This window comes from Chenopodium quinoa, unplaced genomic scaffold (genome assembly GCF_001683475.1).
Source record: "Chenopodium quinoa cultivar QQ74 unplaced genomic scaffold, ASM168347v1, whole genome shotgun sequence".
Taxonomy (NCBI): Eukaryota; Viridiplantae; Streptophyta; class Magnoliopsida; order Caryophyllales; family Amaranthaceae; genus Chenopodium; species Chenopodium quinoa.
In genome coordinates, this window is record NW_018744582.1 from 1,172,257 (window position 1) to 1,190,818 (window position 18,562).

The following is an 18,562-nucleotide window of genomic DNA, read 5'->3' on the forward strand; positions in this document are numbered from 1 at the left end:
TGACACGTGTCGATTTCTGGTGTGTTCTTAGTATATATTTTTTTAATAATTAATTACTAAATTTTATTTAAGGAAGTTATTTAAAAAAAATTATTTTTTTTGTCAACTATATAAATGAGCAATAATATTTACCATTTTTATGTTGATACACAATTAATTACGGAATAATAAGGAAATATATAATCGTTTTCAAGAAGATGTATTTTTGGTGGAATATATTTTAAGAATATGATCTTGATCAAATATTCCATGTTACTTCAATTTTGTTAAAGATATTAAACAATTTTTATATTTTATGCTATAAATAAATTAATTTGTCAAAAGTAATTAAAATAACGTACCGTGCATGGCCAGTGGCGGACCCAGGATTTTCCGACTGGTGAGTCACAATCGATAATCAAATATGTTAAAATTTTTTTTTTACCAAACAACCAAATAATAGTACTAAAAAATACATCCAAATATTCAAACAGTACAAAATACAACCAAATGTTCATATAATACTACAAAAGACAACTAAATAGTAATGCAAACTTATTAAAATAGTTCTCGACGAGTTTTCATGTTTTGATATCGATTCATGATATCTTCCATGCTAACATTCAAAAACAAATCATTCTCCAAATAAGTAATTAAACAATCATTCAACATTTGATCTCCCATGCTATTTTGAAAACAACTTTAGAATATTCAGGATTACCTTTGGAAATAAGGGATAAAAGTGAAAGAAAGTTACCTCTTCTTAAGGAACTTTCTTTTTCATCATGACCACGGAAAGGCAACCCTTGGAGTAAAAGCCATTGGATAGATTCAATTGAAGCTTCAAGTCGCGTCCTATATGCATTTGTACTCTCAGCGGTTTGTTTTGTTAAGGCTTGTGTGATGCTTGAATTTTGTTTCTTGAACAAATCCATAGCTAAAACAGCATTATTATGTGCACTCAAGTGTTTACCGACATGTTTTCTTATTAAATCCGATCGATTCCATGATTTGAAACCATCACTAACAAAAGCATCACCTCCAAAGGCATTTTCATCCTTGAATAGATAACAAGGGAAACAATAGGCAGCATCCTTTTCCACACTATACTCAAGCCAAGTCCAAGTATCAAACCACTTAGCACAAAAGCGACGATTTTTGCCAAAAATAGAAGTTTGAGGAAATGTAAAGTCTTTGGGCTGACAAGGCTTTCTTTGAATGTAAATTCTTCTCACTAAATCTCTATCATCTTTATGAAATTGACTCATTTTTCTCCTCTTTCCTGGATCTTGTGGAAGATTAGCAAATTCATGTTCACTTAATCTTTCTCCAAAGATTGGGGCATTAGGAGAACATTGGCCTTGTTCATTTTGAGGGGAATTTTGAGTTGAATAATGAGATGGAGATGAAAGTTGCTCACTTTGTTGAGGTGGAGTTATAGTTTGTTCATTTTGTGTTGGATGTGGAAGAGAAGTTGGAGTAGGATTTTTTTTAGTAAAGAAGCTAGTAATGTTTTGCATTTCATTTGGAGTATGTTTTCTCTTCATTCTGAAATTTGAATAAATATTGAACTAAATCAAGCAATATTCCCCAGAAAAATTATTTGAATAAATATTCAACTAAATGGTCTAAATCAAGCAATTCATAATGGACACCAGTCAGACAAGGGAGCTAGATCAAACGCAGCCAGATATAAAAAGAATCAAGTAATAGACTCTGTGCATCAAATATATATCTAAAATCAAGGGATCTCATAAGAGACTTTGACCCAAAGATCAACAGAAAAGATATCCAAATTTGACAAGCCAAATACTTTACATAACATGTGTAACAGTGTAAGCACCTTTTAATGGGAAATAAATAATCAAATGTCTACATACTTAAGGATGGGAAGCACAATAAGCGGAGTGAATCATTAGATGATTAATTAGCACAATTCTATTCAAAATGACAATCAAATAAAGAAGCAGGAACATTAAAGTATTTGAATACCAAGTTTCATACCCTAATTTAAGTGTAATATCGGATGAGGAAATGTTTTCGTTTAGGTAAAAAACAATAAATATGATCAAAGAGAGCTTTTTTTTTAAGTGTAATGAAAATGGAACATTATGAGATCCTCTTCACGAGGGGAACACCTAAATATATATTGGAGGGTATTGTTGAAATGATTTAATAGTGTAAGATTGTTATGTAAATACTTTGATCAACGATTCTGAAATTTGCTACGTGACTTTTAATTGAAAATAAGCTAGGTTAGGGTAATTTAGATTATTGTTTTTAGTTGGGGACGTGATTTTATAATTACTTTGCAATAGTTTTAGTCACACTTAGCATTTTTTTTATTTTGTGGTAAGGACACTTATCACTTCTTACTTAGAACTGTAGAACTAATAATCTTTGGAATCTAATAAACAAAATGGTTTTGTAACAACTAACAAATGGGGAAATTCCCGTTACTCAAGCTGAGTAACAAGAATTAGTAAAGATAATGTGGGATTGCTTGGCATTTTTGTCAATTTCTCACAGCATTAGTAAAGATAAGCTAGTGGTTGGATGATGCCTAAAATAATCGAAAACCAATTGAACAAATAAAGACAAAAAAATCGAAAACAAATCAATCAAATAAACCCCAAAACAATCGAAAGCCAATCGACCAAATAAAGTCAAAAAATCGAAAACAAATCGATCAAATAAACCCCAAAATAATCGAAAACCAATCGACCAAATAAAGCCAAAAAATCGAAAACAAATAATGATCAAATAAACCCCAATAAAAACGAAGCGATTTTGCTGAAATACACCCACAAAGATTGAACCAAAAAAATTCGAATACACATTGATGATTGAACATGTCGAAAACAACAGGAACATATATGCAAAAATCCACGACAATCAAACCCAAAAATTTGAAACTAAATCAAGACAGAGAATGAGAGAAACAAGATCGAACCTGATAAATGTGACGATGGGAAAGTCAATTAGTCATCTTCCACAACCTCGGACGCGAAGTCACGAACAGAAGAACGGAGATGAGCCGATTAACAATGGAGGCGATTAGGCGGAGAAGGCGAAGTCACGACTCACGATTCACGAAGAGAAGAATGGAGGCGATTAGGCGGAGAAGGACTGAAGGAGAAGGAGAAGCCAGAGCACGAAGAGGCGATTAGGCGGACTGGCGGAGAAGGAGAAGCCAGAGCACGAAGAGGCTAGGGCTTGAAACTTTGAAAGCCTTGAACTCTCCGTCTCTCCTGTAAGGCTGTAACTGATTTTAATTTTTTTTTTTTTTTTTTTTTTTTTTTTTTTTTTTTTTTTAAATAACTTAAAATTTTTTTTTGGGCCTGGTGAGTCACTTGACCCACCAGGTCTAAGCCCAAGTCCGCCACTGTGCATGGCACGGGACCTAACCTAAGTGATTTATAAGTGTTGCCAAAATCATACACTTTTTTTTTGTTTTTTTACAAAAAAATCATACACTTTAAGGAAACTTCGTGATGGTGATGCATAACACTTTTGAGCTCTGACTTGTGAGCATGAAAATCATGAATCTTTATAATCTTTTCATTTCTTGCTCCCGGTTGAGTCACAAGCCTCCTCTCTTAATCTCATTACCTTCTTTTGACAAAAACTACATAATGCTATCTTTTTAATGTGTACTCTAATCTAACTTTGTCAGGTTGATGTTCATTGCGATAGGAGGAAGCTAAGTCTGTGACAAAAGAATTTAATCATCTGCTAGATAATTCGGACTGTCTGCTTTAGATCATCAAATGGAACGGGAGAACTCATTTCAAAATGTTTCTAGCGATGGAGGTTCCGGTTAGTATATATATAATATAATGCCTTCTTAAACGGCCTCTTAAGGTACTTTTCAGACAGTTACTCTAGGATCTTGTTGATACATATGGCCTGAAAGCATGATTACTTGATTAGTAGCCTTTTGAGATTAGAGTATGACTGTTGTTGAGGTATCATTTTCCTTGTTTCTGCAACCAATAGGTTTAATAGGACTCATCATAACTTCTATTTATCTTACATATTTATGCAGAGTCAGGAAGCCACAACCACTATGAGACCGGATTCTATATGTCATCCTTTGCCGCAACTGTCTTCATAGCTGGTCTCATAACTATAGGAATCTTATTGATCACTTCGTTAGTTACACTGATTGTGATGCTACAATCATGTCAAAGTCAAAGTTCTGGTATACTCGAGAGCCAGAAGTCATATTATAACGAGGATTATTGCAAGTATTATGCTCTTTACTATACCAGTGAAGGTCAATTTGTGAGAGACTTGAACTTCAGCATTTCAATGGCTGAGAAATACTTCAGCAGTATTATTAGGCCTTACAATCATGATTTCAATGTCGTCTTAATGGACATAGATGACATCCTCCCTTCGAGTGTTCATTACAGCAAACTCTTGAAGAATAGGTAAAACTTACATATCGAAACATCATCAGATACTATTCTTTCCTGATCAAAATTTGTGCTTTTAGAATATTTTTTTTGCATTAAGCTCTAGTCTTGACTGCTGACAGACTAGTGATGGTGCAATATACTCACATCGCAAAATTTGTACTTCGAATTTATATTAATAGTTGATACATATTTTATTATGGAAGCAGTTGTAGAGATTGTAATGAAGAAGAGATCAATTTAAGGTGTATGCTTATGCTAAGGTTATATAATAGAATTCAGGAAAGTGGATGGACTCTGATGTTGATAACAAGAACGGCACAGAAACAACAGAATGCCATCACTAAGTATCTTGTCTCAGCAGGGTATATAGAATGGGCATCATTGATAATGAGGTAAGCTCATTCTTTCACTTTTGGTATTCATCAGCTTATACGTATGTTTATTTCATGTATCTAACTTCCTGCACAGACTGCACCTCCTACTGAGTATGTACTTTAAAACTTGTATTAATGTGCAAATGCTATAGTTGACGTATATTATTTGATTTGAGTGAGTTCTTTGCTTTTTTGGCAGATCAACTGATGAAATGATGCTGAGTAGCCTAGAATACTTCTCAAGAAGAATAGCAGCAATAGACAGACAAGGATATCACGTTGCTGGTGTGATCACCAGCAGTTTGGATATCTTAGCAGGGTTTTCCATAGGAAAGCCTATTTTCAAACTTCCAAAAATGAAATTTCAGAATAAAGAGTGTTCGAAACAACAGTTGAAGCTACCAGCTAATAATTCATAAACTAGAACAATTTGACCTAACCATACTCCCAGCTCACATTAGTAAGGCAACTGTGCAATTAAATCAACATGCTGTATGTAGGAATGTGCCATTAGTCAACCAATATACTAGAACTAACATTTGAATATGTAGGTTCATTTTGGTTTCAATTATGCTGGCTAGTCTTAATTATTTACTCTACTCCTTCACAAAAGCTGTCTACAATGTGCACTTTGTTGCCAATACTCTTTACTATTAATCCTACCAGCAGGGTAAGTTTTTGTTCAAAGAGTGGCAGATAATATATCTTTATTATCATGAGTAGTGGAAAAGAAAGAAAACTAGAATCCAAGCCTTTAACAAAAATAGCACCTAACTTTCAATCTTGACAAGGTTTGAGATGGTTCAATGCAATTAAAACATTGGGTATCAGTAAATACTGAAGTATGATTCATACACAAATTAGTCAGTATTGAAGTATGACTCATACACAATGATCCAAAATAGTTTTAACTAATTGTAACATAAATTAGTTCCTAGGCCTATTATATCGGTTCTTTGCAATGATTTGTACTTCAATTATGCCCAAAATCTATCATATAACAAAAATCAAACCAAAAGCAGAAAAATGGAATAGCTATAAGTAATATAGTATGCAACAAAAATCTGCATTAAGTAATTAATAACATTCAAATTACACTAAGATTATGAACAACAAAGTACCAAATATACTAAAAAAACTTAAATGTTCATTTCATTTCACTGTGTACCAAAGATTTATACAGTAATCCCAGAATCAACAATTGTTCTTCAACACACTACTACTCGTGTAATATTCCTAAACCAGTGATCAACAAGCTCAAAACAACCACTGATTTCGAGTTTCGAAGCTACAATTCTTCACATCATCAATGAACTCTCTGCATTACAACTAAATCTCAAACATCTAACAACAAAAAGTTGAACAAGAAACTAACAGGAAGCATGAAATGCTCAATTGAATTATTGGAATCCAACCAAAAGTCAGATTCTACTAAATCAGGCATCAATTCTCAGTAAGAGGGTAGTAACTGTTGCTTACAGTAAAGCAAGAACCACCAAAGATACTGCAAGAATCTTCAAGAAACCATTGCTCTCAGCAGTTCTGTAGGACCCACTATAGTCAAGATCATACTTGCTGGTCAAGTTAGGGTAGAAAATCCCCCATTGCCTCAATGAAGCATTGCTGTTTCCTTGACCTCTTTCCTTATCAAACAGCTCATAGATGTAAACCCCAGAAACCCCTTCTTTCTTCAGAGGTGTACCAACCCCAGATTTCAGATGTTTGAGCAAACCTCTCAGATACATTTCAGCGAACACTTGGTTGGCATTATTCTCCTCCAAGGTTGCAGGGGAATTCGGCCACCCGGTTTCGGTTACGACAACCGGAATATTCTCATGCCCGGCGACCGCCATTGCAGAAAGAACCGCATCAACCATGGTATCAAAAAGATTCTGGTACCTTACTCCGGTGGTCGGATCATCCACAAAACTGTACCGACTTTTTTGAAACAGAGCATACCCAAGAACAATCTCATGGTTCAACCGGTAAAGATCGTACGGATGAATATTCACCAAGAAAGAGGAATTCGCCTCTTCCAAGAAATCCAGCAATGGCCGGATTAAGTGGTCGTTTACCGGTTCACCGAACTCAGCAGAAGAAGGGGGGAAAGCAGAGGTGATGAGAGGGATGAGAGAGAAAGTTGATGAAACAGAGATTCGACGAATACCCAGCTCGTGAAGCGCAACATGGATGTTGCGAATGGCGGGAAGAAGAGCGTCGGCGAGGTCGTCGGAGGAAGAGAGGATGTCGGAGCCGACGGAAATGGCGGAGATTTTGGCGCGAGGGTAGAAAGGGACGACGTGGGTGTAAAGCCAAACGGCGGCGTTGGAGCGATTAGCGGCGAGAGAGTGGACGAGGGTGTTGGGGATGCAGAGGAGGAGTGAAACAGAGGAGTATGAGAAGGCTCGAATGAGGTTTGGGTCTGGGTCGATGAGTCGAACGGCGGCGATTCTATGGCGGTTGACAGCGGCGGCGATGTGTTCAGGGGTGGCGGAAGATGGGTGGTGTTGGATTGTTACGCCGATAGTTGGGGTTGAGGTGGTGAGAGAGAAGGAAGTGATGGTTGTTAGGAGGAAGAGGAGGAGAGAGAAATTGAGAGAGAAAAACGCCATTGTTGTGAGCTTGAGCAGAGAATTTTGCAGAATTGTGGAAATGGTGTTTCAGAGAGAGAAGGAAAGTTCTGGAGGAGTGAGAAAATGGGTGTTTGTGGGTTTATATAATGAAGTTAGTTGCAGAGGGAGGTAGAAGAGTATGTTACAGAGGAGTGAAGAGAGAGAAAGGAGGAAAGTGTGTTTGAGTTTTGGCGGTTATTTGAGTTTGTTTCAGAACGAGAGGGAGTTGATTGCCTACGATGAGGGTGTATGGTATTACGGAATAAACTATTTTGTACTCGTATGATTTCGGGTTTTTTTTTTTATCGGGACTGAATGGTTATCAGTTTTTTGGTTTTTTTATTTTAAAAATTATATGATATACTTATTTCATTAAAAATTACTCGTATTTTTAAAAAATAGTCTAATTAATTAATATCATCATTAGTTTAAATGAAAATTGACAACAAAAATTTCAAACCACTTTTCATGGTTTTTTATAGAAAACTAAAACAAAAACGAATGAGCTCTTCCTTTTTTTGTTTGTTTTCGAACAAACATTTAAAATTGAAATGAGTAATTATAAGTTCATCGTTAAATTAAATTATATTTAGAAAAATAAGTTTCAATCGTTAAATTCAAGAAGCAATCAAAAAATAAATAGTCCGTGATTAATCATAATATCATATCATATTACTAATAAATAAGTCGATCTCGCAGCCAGGCCTAAGACAACGACACTTGACATTTCAGTTTTGCGCCAAGTGTCGAGCCACGTAGGCGAAAAATAGATATTATTGTGATTAGATTGGATAAATTTGTTTAGGATAAAAACGTATACATAAAATAATTTATAATTCTTTTGAAAAAAATTTATCTTTTTATTGACAATAAAATTTTACTTATAGCAACACACCACAAATTATAATTAATATGAATATCCAATTAACAATGTAATTTTAATTATAAATATGGTCATGTATCATTGAATTGTTTTTAGTCTACTATTGATTTACCATTAAAGCTTTTTAATAAGGGATTCTTCATACTCGGTTGTAAAATTTGTGTATGTTTGTGATTTTGTTAATGAAATCAAAGATGTCAAAAACTACTAAAATTAGGACACAACAAAAACTGTATAATACAAGAGAATCTTGAAGTGAATTCAAATCAATGTTAGCAAGATCTTAGAACTTTACGGGTTATACAAAGCCTCCATAGCCCATTTACCAGCCATATATTATTACAAATGGTCCAATTAGGCCAATAATAAAAATATATAATCTGTTGATTTTACGTGTTAAAAAAATTACTTTTAACTTTTTACTTATTTTATTTTTTTACCGACACACTCTTCTTTTCACAAAATTATACCCCCTCTATTATTTTAGCGTCCCTTTGAAATTTAACACATATGTCGACATAAAACTTTGATAAACAATATATATATATATATATATATATAATTCACAAACATTGGTCATAGTAGACCAAGTGAATATAGTGCAACTTACGAAAACAGAAAATGATAACAAATGTGAAAAAAGAATAATAGATAGTATTTCTACTCTCTTTTTGTATCTAACATTTAAAAAAAAATATAAATACTACTACTAATAATTAAATTATTATACTTATAATTATAATAATAATAATACAAAATATGTTGCACACTTTAAAATGGGTATTCAGGGCAACGCCTGAGGCACGTACTAGTCACTAATAAACAAAAGTCGGTCTCACAGCCAGGCCACGAGACAGCGACATTTAACATTCCAGTTTTTCACCAAGAGTCGAGCCACGTAGGCGACAAATAGGTTTTATTGTTATACATATAATGTCAAGTAAGCAAATTTTGGATAAATTTTTTAAGATAGAATTGTTGTGTAGAGTTTTATTATCGATATAATTCTAATATTTCATATATACAAAATTAATCATAAATTTTAATAAATATCCTATAACTCAGTTCTATTACCATCATAAAATTCGTTTTAAAAAGTTCTTTAAAATAAGATCCATTAATAATATTTTTATTTTATAAAATTAATAGAGAATTAGTAAAAATCAGTTTTAATCCGTAAAAATAATTTTAGTTGGTAAAAATACTTTCGGTTCAGTAAAATAATTTAAGTACAATATTAATAATTTTAATTCAATAATGACATAGATATATTATTTTATACTATTTGAATAATCCTTTTTGATAAATTAAATATCATATAACTAATATATAAAGCTAAATTTTTAGCCAGGCCACGAGACAACGACACTTGGCATCTTAACTTTTCACCAAATGTCACGCCACGTAGACAACAATTTATTATTATTATGACACGTAGGATGAAAATGTTGGATAGATTTAGATATATTTTGTAAGATAAAAAGTTAGTTTAGAGTTTTATTTTCAATAAAATTTGGATAGATTTTAGGATAAAATTACTGGTTTAGAGTTTTATTTTCGATAAAGTACCAATATTTTATATGTACAAATAAAATTATAATCCTATTAAAAAAATAAATTATAATTTTCAATAATTACTATCTTAATAATTTATTATTTTTATATCATAATAATTGTGTTAAAGAGTATTTCAAAAAAATCCATTTATTCTTCAAAAAAAAAAAATCCATTTATGATATACTTTAAAAATTATAACTCACAAATTTATGATTGGTAGAAATATATTTTTACTTAACAAACTGAGGGTTACGAATAAAGTCTAGGAGTACTCACATTATTAAATGTCAATGGAACTGTAAAATTAAATTACTCATTCGATTATGAACATTTAAAGCAACTAATATTTCAAACATAGATAGATTTAGACATTAGTAATAATGTCTTTGAGATTATAATTATTCCTTATAATTATTTTATAAGTAGCCAATTAATATAAGAATTTTTTAAAACATAAGGATATATATTGTAGAGGGAATCTGGGGCATCATACACTCTTTTATTTTACAGTTTAAGTTTTCGCCAAGTGTTATTAGGATGTATACTAGTTTTTGTTCTTTATCCTTTTAATATGTAAAAGAAATCCTTTTAATAGAGAATGTATACTAGCCCAAATTTAAAAGATAATGACTAGAGGATATCTATCTATCTATCTATCTATCTATCTATCTATCTATCTATCTATCTATCTATCTATCTATCTATCTATATATATAACAAATTTATCACTAATAAAATAAAGTCGGTCTCGCAGCCAGGCAACAAGACATCGACACTTGGCATTCCGGTTTTTCGCCAAGTGTCGAGCCAAGTAGGCGATAAATAGGTATTATTGTGACACAAAGGATGCTAAGTACGTGAATTTTGGATATATTTTTTTAGATAAAAATGTTGTGTAGTGTTTTATTATCGATATACTTCTAATATTTCATATATACAAAATTAATTATAACTTTTAATAAATATCTTATAACTTAGTACTATTTTCGTCATAAAATTCGTTTTAAAAAGTTCTTTAAAATGAGATCCATTTATAATATATTTTAATAAAAAATAGAAAATCAGTAAAAATAAGTTTTAATCAGAAAATATAATTTTAATTTGGTAAAAATACTTTCAGTACATTATAAATAATTTAAGTGCAATAAAAAAATTTCAAGTTAATGATGACATAGATATCTATTTACAAATAAAATTACAAAAAGTACACTATTATATAAATAAGTGATATGATATCGTATGTCTAAACACTTTACATTATCAAAAGGGGGTTATATGATCGTATTTAAGCTAAAAAGTTTAGGACAATCTGGGCATCGCCCTGGCACGACACTAATAAGTAAAGTCGGTCTCGCAGCCAGGCCACGAGACAGCGATACTTGGCATTCTAATTTTTTGCCAAGTGTCGCACCACGTAGGCGACAAAGAGGCATTATTGTGACACATATGATGCTAAGTAAGCGTTTTTTGGATAGATTTTTCAAAATAAAAATGTTGTATAGAGTTTTTATTATCACTATATTTCTAATATTTCATATATACAAAATTAATCATAACTTTTAATAAATATCATATAACTCGATTTTATTTCCATCATAAAATTCGTTTCAAAAAGTTATTTAAAATGAGATCCATTTTTTTTTAATTTAGTTAAAAAAAATAGTAGAGAATCAGTAAAATAAGTTTTAATTAGTAAAAATTATTTTGGTTTGGTAAAAATACTTTCAATTTAGTAAAAATAATTTAAGTTCAATAACAATAATTTCAAGTCAATAATAACATAGATATCTATTTACAAACAAAACTACAAAAAGTACACTATTATATAAATAAGTGATAGGATATCGTATGTCTAAGCTAAATATCCTGCACTATCAAAAGGGATTACATGACCGTATTAACGAACATTCAAGCCAAAAACTTTATCCTATAATTTTATTAACAATCCGGGCATCGTCCGGGCACAAAACTAGTCACTAATAAATAAAGCCGGTCTCGCAGCCAGGCTACGAGACAGTGACACTTGACATTCCAGTTTTTCGTCAAATGTCGAACTAAGGAAAATGCCAAGTGTCAAGCCAAGGAAGAGAATTTTGGATAGATTTTTTAAGATAAAAATGTTTTATTATTAATATACTTCTAATATTTCACATATACAAAATTAATCATAACTTTTAATTAATATCCTATAACTCAGTTCTAATTCCATCATAACATTTGTTTTAAAAAGTTCTTTAAAATAAGATCCATTTATAATATATTTAATTTATTTTAAAAAATAATAGAGAATCAATAAAAATAAGTTTTAATTAGTAAAAATAATTTTAGTTTGGTAATTAAATACTTTCAGTTCAGTAAAAATAATCAAAGTTCAATAAAAATAATTTCAAATCAATAATAACATAGATATCTATTTACAAACAAAATTACAAAAAGTACAATTATTATATAAATAAGCGATATGATATTGTATATCGAAATATCTAGCATTTTCCAAAGGGATTATAAGACCGATTTTAACATTCAAACCAGAAAATTTATCAACAATCCGAGCATCGCACGGGCACAAAACTAGTTACAATTTAAAAGCGAGAATATTGCATTTATTTGCTTCTAATGTTACCTTAAGCCTCATATTTAAGATTTTCCTATAAAAAAAATAAAATAAAATAAAATAAAAGACAAAACCTCATATTTAAGATTAGCTTTCTATGTTCATATACACTAAATAAAGATCAAATATGAATCGTATCAATTCATGATTGGTTATGCCTTTTGGTATTATACACCAAAATGTCCATACTTGGGTACACCTTCGTGCTTAGGTATACAAATATAGACATTGGATCATGTTGACTATATCTTTAAGATCATGTTGACTATCTTTAAGATCATTTTGACTTGGCTAATAAACACCTCTCCAAAGAAAAAGAAAAAAAAGCTGAATATTTAGTACATGCCGACATGGAGATGATACTAAAGTGAGACTAACATATAGCATGATCCTGATTCCAGAACGATGTCCTCCTAATCTCCTATATAATCAGCAGCCTTTTTATATTGCGAAACCCGGGTGACTCAAGTGCTAACCTATCCAAAGCCTCCAATATCAATGTCTGACTCCTCTCAAGTGTTGGGCTGCCCTTGGTAGTGCAAGGGAATGCATATCAAATCTATTCGAGTCTTCAAGTCTCAAATGTTGTGCTGCATTTACGATCACCATAGTGTTCATTGGACAACCTGCATTGCACCAGAATAACATGCACATCAGATATGTTTTGCATCATTGAGGCCACAAAATGCTCCATAAAGGAGAGCAGCAAAAGAATAGTAATTAGAGATGGGGCTTGATATAGGAAGATACAGAATAACAGCAGGAAACAAGCTTTTAACAAGGCAGAAGACCCACAGGGATGGGTCTTATGCTCATTTACCAATGTTCTGAAAAGTGATAATGGTGACAGCTATCAGGTTCACACTTTGTATGTGATGGATTTTGTTCATGCTTGTCAATCACTTTCCACCAATGAGTGCAAACCTAGTTTTTAACATCTTTTCCTCTGAAATCTCATTCAAATACTTGTGGGGTTCATTTTATAACCAGGAACTCAAGCAAAATCCAGTAACTATAGCATAAATTTGGCATATAAGAACACTTATGAATAGTTACTTTTTATATTTAAGAATTCTTCTTGTGAAGAATTAGTCCAAGACGGAGGAAAGCAACAGATTCAACTTTCCTGTCACAAGTTTGGAACTGGGAGCAGTATAGCTAGATAAGGCACAAATGCAAAGGAGGAGCAAGAATTCTTACTGAGGTAGCATTTGCAGCAATGGACTGAACAAGAGTCCCTAAGTTTGGGTCATCCTTGTACTTCTCCCAAGTTGCTTCAAACTGCAGCCCTTTGGATCTTTGGGTTACAGAAGAAAAACAAAGATTTATCAAATATCACCTCTCAAGCAAAATAAAGGCAAGGCAAACAAATAATTATCGGTATCTGTCCTTACTGCTGAAGTAGAATCAATATCTGAAAAATACGTGTTCTTATCTCATCTCGGGCAGTTTTCAAAGCAGCCTCCTTGTATAGAACTGCTAGTTCATCCACTAACCTGCAATTAAGAGCATGCAACTGCTAAAAAGATTGAAGTGATAAAACCAGATAGCTCTCAGTTACACACAAGGAAATTGAGGGTATTCAAGGTAGTATCAAGACTCTCAGCCATCATATTAATCGATCAACAAATACAACATTGTAGCCACTTGCTAAAACAACCACCATGGCCAGTATGTCAAACCATCCCAGATATATATTAGCACCATATTTCAATGTTCAGTGACATACATACAGAAGAACAATTTCACTGGCATATAAAAAAATATAAAAAAAAGACCAACATGGCAAGCACACACTCAGTGCAGGACAGTACTGCTGACTCACCTTATAGTGTGTGGACTGCTCCTTATCCATGTCAATTTCACAACAGTGTGGATCCTTTCAAGAGCCTACAACAATTGTGAGACCATTTAGAACTTCCATTTACATACCATAAACATTGATGTTTAGACTAAAGTGCAATAAAGTAGAGGTTACCAACAGAACAGTTTCATCGTCATCAGCATGCACCCATTGGAAGAAAAGGGGAAACAAACGTCTGAAGTGAGCTAGCAGAACAAGACCAACACAGCAGAAGAGTGGTTCAACAAGTTTCAGCCATGCAATACGGCGCTTCTTGTCCCTAGGTTGGCGCTCCAAATGACCTAGCATCTCATTTAAAAGCCTCTCAAACCTGTGTAAAATGACCATAACTATGAATAAACAGGCTACATTATCACACATTTACATATACTGAAAACTTTATTTCATCTATATAAGTAGTATAACTCTTATTTATACAAGTCCCATGAACTCATGGTGCTAAATAAAAGCATACACAAATAAATCTCAAAAGTCCAACTTGAAACAGGAAAGGTAGTAATAGTCAGCCATTAACAACGATAACTAAATATCCCAAATTACACTCACACTTGACAGCAAACTCAAGGAAATACCAGACAGCAACTAATAATAGCTATATACCATCCAAAGGTCAAATTCTTTATAATTCACCTTAACACAAAAGGACCAGCTCATTTGGACTTTCAAGCTTATGAAACTTCACATGAGAAAGTGAGCAAGTAGCTGACTATGAAATCAGAGACAGGAGTAGAGTTACAGAACTCTAGGCACAGCCTTTTCACAATTAATGCTACATAATTTTTTAAAGAGAAATAGAAGCATAAAAAATGATATTCACACAACAAACACCAAAAAAAATAAAAATAAAAAGTCAAATTGAGCAGATATTTGGATAGCATTTAATCTAAAAGAAATTTCATTTATATATATAAAAAAAATCCAACATACAAAATCCTATAAGTTGCAGACTAAAGGAATACATACCAAGGGCTACGAGGGTTATTCCTCTGCAAACAGGTCACAAAACGTACTGACATCTCAACAGCAAGGTGCCATATCTCATCATCCGAAACAATATTGTGACAGCATGCATCCAGAATCACATCTCCATATCCACCAAGATCAGCAGTATTGACATTTTTTGCTACATGTATGAAGCTGATCATTCCTTGACCCTAGATTCAACCGAAACAAATAAGCTCAAATCAAAAAACTAAAAATATCTCATAAAGTGCCATATATTATATTAGAAAAATGGATATATACAGGCTGAGCAAGAAAAACTTAGCAGGACTACATTTTGGCCATATTTCTATTTACAAGAGGAAATCACAAAGATTGACTATGTTACACACTGACACACATATAGGTGATATGCTTCTATGATTAATTTTCCTAGCACACAAACCATACCCTCCACGGCTCCCCCCACCCACCCACCCACACACACACACTTCATCCAACTGTGTCCTTCAAAAGTCTTGTACGGGTAATATAAGCAAGAGAAACATTCCATGTCAACATATGTATTGAACAATAAAAAAATTCTTCCTCCTGCAATTCTTACTCTAGATTTTAGAATTACAAAACATAAATTTCATCATTGCTAAGAGTATGTTACGTTCACCTCAATTAACATATTTTCAAACAGTTCATACAATATCAACAACCATAAGAAATTGTTACTAGCTCCACAACCCATTCGTGATTCGAAACAAAAAAAATTCCCAAATGCAATGTAATAGGCTTAAACGTACAATCATACCAAATATATTCAAAATTCACCATGTACTGAAACAAATACAATCAACCAACCAAATAAACAAACAAGCCAATGTGAAATATTATTAAGAACATACTTTCACTTCAGAAGACCAGTGATCAAGAGCTGTAAGCCCACATGGAAAAATAAAACCACATAATTTCCCTAATTCTGGATACTCAACCTGAAAACACCAAATCACAATAATTAAATAATTTTCAAAAAATTCATAAACCCCTAAATTGAATTATCATAAATTGAAAAAACCCTAAATAAACCTGTGAGACAAACCATCTAAGCTGATAAGCAGCAACAATGGCGTACGCAGTAGGAACTCTAGAAGACGCCGCAGAAATTTCATCACCACCAATGGAACTCTCCTTAATCGTTTCCTTAATCAAAGGGACCACCTCCGGTATCAATTCAACAATCAATCTCTTCTCAAACCTCAAATTCGGGTCAGAATCGCCATAAACAGCTTCCGAAAGAGCTCGAATAGCCGAATTCGCCGCAATAGTGAGATGTTGAGGAATCCAGCTTAGAAGAGGTGAAGTTGAAGTGTATGAAGAAGATAGCAATGCACAGAGGAGAGAGAAATCCCTAATCTGAGGAAAAATGTTGGTGGAAATGGAGGTTTTGGAAGGAAGAAGGGATTGAAGGAGAGATTTGATGGAGACATCGTGGGATTCAGGGGGATTGTAAGGAGTTGTTGAAAGTAGTTCTTGAATTGGTTGAGATAACCTGTGAAAAATTACAGAGAAAATTAAGGGTTAATTATATGCAGAAGAAGGTGGGGGTGGGAAGGAGAAGGAGAAGAAGAAGAAGCCATGGGAGGAGCTTACTCTGTTAGTTTTTGGTGACTAAGTGTTGAGAAATTTGTCGACATTTTTTTTGCAATTGAAATGAATTTTGTGTTCTTCAAGAAGATTTCGTATTTTTTTGGTACGAGTATTTGAATAGTGTAGTGGAGCCGTGGAGGCCTGATGGTTGAACCGGTTCATTATTTGATTCAAGTTATTGAGTGAGTCGGTATAAGAACCAAGAAGCTTGTAGGTCGCATGAAATTTTTAATGGGCTGTATTAGGGCTTGAGTCACGAGTTGTTAAAGACTTGGGTGTTCGTGGTCAACAATTATGTTATGCATCATTATTTGTAGCCTCTTCACCTTCAAAATGAAAATTAATAATCTTACCTTTGCTCAATCTTTCCCTAATAATCTCACCTTTTACCCTAATCTTCCACTAATGGTCCCTTTGACCTCACTTAAAATTGATATTTCTATAGCACCCACATTATTAAATTGGATAAGTAGTGCCTAAATTGATATTTCTAATAGTGCCTAAAATTGATTAACAAACCCTATAGAGTTTTATAAATAATAACCATATTAATTAACTATTGCTTATGTTATGCGAGATTATAGACACAACAATAGGTGCACTTTGAAAAATTGACAAAGAAAACCTATATTTCTAAACCATGTGTATTTAATCATTTTGTTTCTCTACATCTACGTTCAGTCATTAACAAAGTATTTTTTACAACCTGCTGTTCAACTACAACAACATCCATAGCAGCAACCAACATATCAAAAAACATAACATGCTTAGAGAGCCTTTTACACTGACATTGAGGGTGAGCAAACAGTCTAGCTACTCATTCAGTCAATAATATCCCCTCTATAATCAACAACATATTCAACAATAATTATATGTCAACCCAAGCACTGTAGGTAATGAAATGAATGTTTTCTAAATCAAACTAAGTAATTTATTCAATCTTGCAGCTACTAACAGTCTTACATTTTAAAATCACACGATCTAGCAAGATCAAGGAGGAACAACAAACATTAAATTAAACAACTAAACTTTTCTATTTGTTACGGTTCATTACATACATATCTTAAAAGCAAACCACAAACAACCAAAATGACCTTCCACACCCACAATTGAACCCAAATTCCTAGCAACCTTTTTCATCTTCAACACCAAGTAATCACTCTCAACCTTTCTTGTGTAGTGGTTAGATGGCTTCCCTTCCTTCCTCATACTCATTACTTCATGCTTCAATTTTTGTTTCTCATGCATTAGCCCCAAGATCACCTCAGTCTGCCAAGAAGTAGGGTCTTCTATGTCCACCCATCTCAAGTACTTACATCCCCTTCTTTCAATTTCTACATCATTGTCAGGGCATGCAAGAATAGCCTTCTTCCAGGCCCTTTTTTTTTAAAAAAAAACAAAAAAACAAAAAAATTTCTAGGATTATCCTTTGCCCATGCTTGCCCTATTCCTCGATACTAACAGGCCACAATGACATCTCTTGGTTATTGTGTTCATTCCAAAACTCATCCTAGACATCTTTAACTTTAGCTGTCAAATTTTACAACAGCCTACTATAATTATAATTATAAACTGATTTATTTTTTACCTTAAATTAATGGGTTTTTGTTGTTGCAGAAATGATCTTGAAGATGTTGATCGAACTCCAACGGCTACTTGTAACTGTCATTTGTGA

At 32.9% G+C, this 18,562-nt stretch overlaps 4 protein-coding genes across 4 annotated transcripts; 1 reads left to right on the top strand and 3 right to left on the bottom strand.

The window, feature by feature from the left end:
• Positions 1-644: 644 nt before the first annotated feature.
• Positions 645-1,526, bottom strand: LOC110699409 (zinc finger MYM-type protein 1-like). Its single transcript, XM_021876926.1, has one exon. It carries the CDS (start codon positions 1,524-1,526, stop codon positions 645-647), a length of 882 nt encoding a protein of 293 aa, XP_021732618.1.
• Positions 1,527-4,005: 2,479 nt separating this feature from the next.
• Positions 4,006-5,196, top strand: LOC110699410 (uncharacterized protein At2g39920-like; the record flags this gene model as incomplete). The annotated part of the gene is made up of 3 exons (XM_021876927.1): positions 4,006-4,415; positions 4,610-4,795; positions 4,977-5,196. Coding segments are annotated over 3 exons (816 nt in total), but the record flags the coding sequence as incomplete, so codon positions are not given.
• Positions 5,197-5,970: 774 nt separating this feature from the next.
• Positions 5,971-7,581, bottom strand: LOC110699447 (glucan endo-1,3-beta-glucosidase 13-like). The gene has a single exon (XM_021876955.1). It carries the CDS (start codon positions 7,387-7,389, stop codon positions 6,253-6,255), a length of 1,137 nt encoding a protein of 378 aa, XP_021732647.1. The 5' UTR covers positions 7,390-7,581; the 3' UTR covers positions 5,971-6,252.
• Positions 7,582-12,499: 4,918 nt separating this feature from the next.
• On the bottom strand, positions 12,500-17,249 carry LOC110699226 (uncharacterized protein At2g39910-like). The gene is made up of 9 exons (XM_021876716.1): positions 16,891-17,249; positions 16,327-16,789; positions 16,146-16,232; positions 15,271-15,461; positions 14,422-14,617; positions 14,269-14,333; positions 13,838-13,939; positions 13,644-13,740; positions 12,500-13,069 (listed from the first exon to the last, which is right to left on the bottom strand). Exons 1-9 carry the CDS (start codon positions 16,932-16,934, stop codon positions 13,058-13,060), a joined length of 1,257 nt encoding a protein of 418 aa, XP_021732408.1. The 5' UTR covers positions 16,935-17,249; the 3' UTR covers positions 12,500-13,057.
• Positions 17,250-18,562: the final 1,313 nt, after the last annotated feature.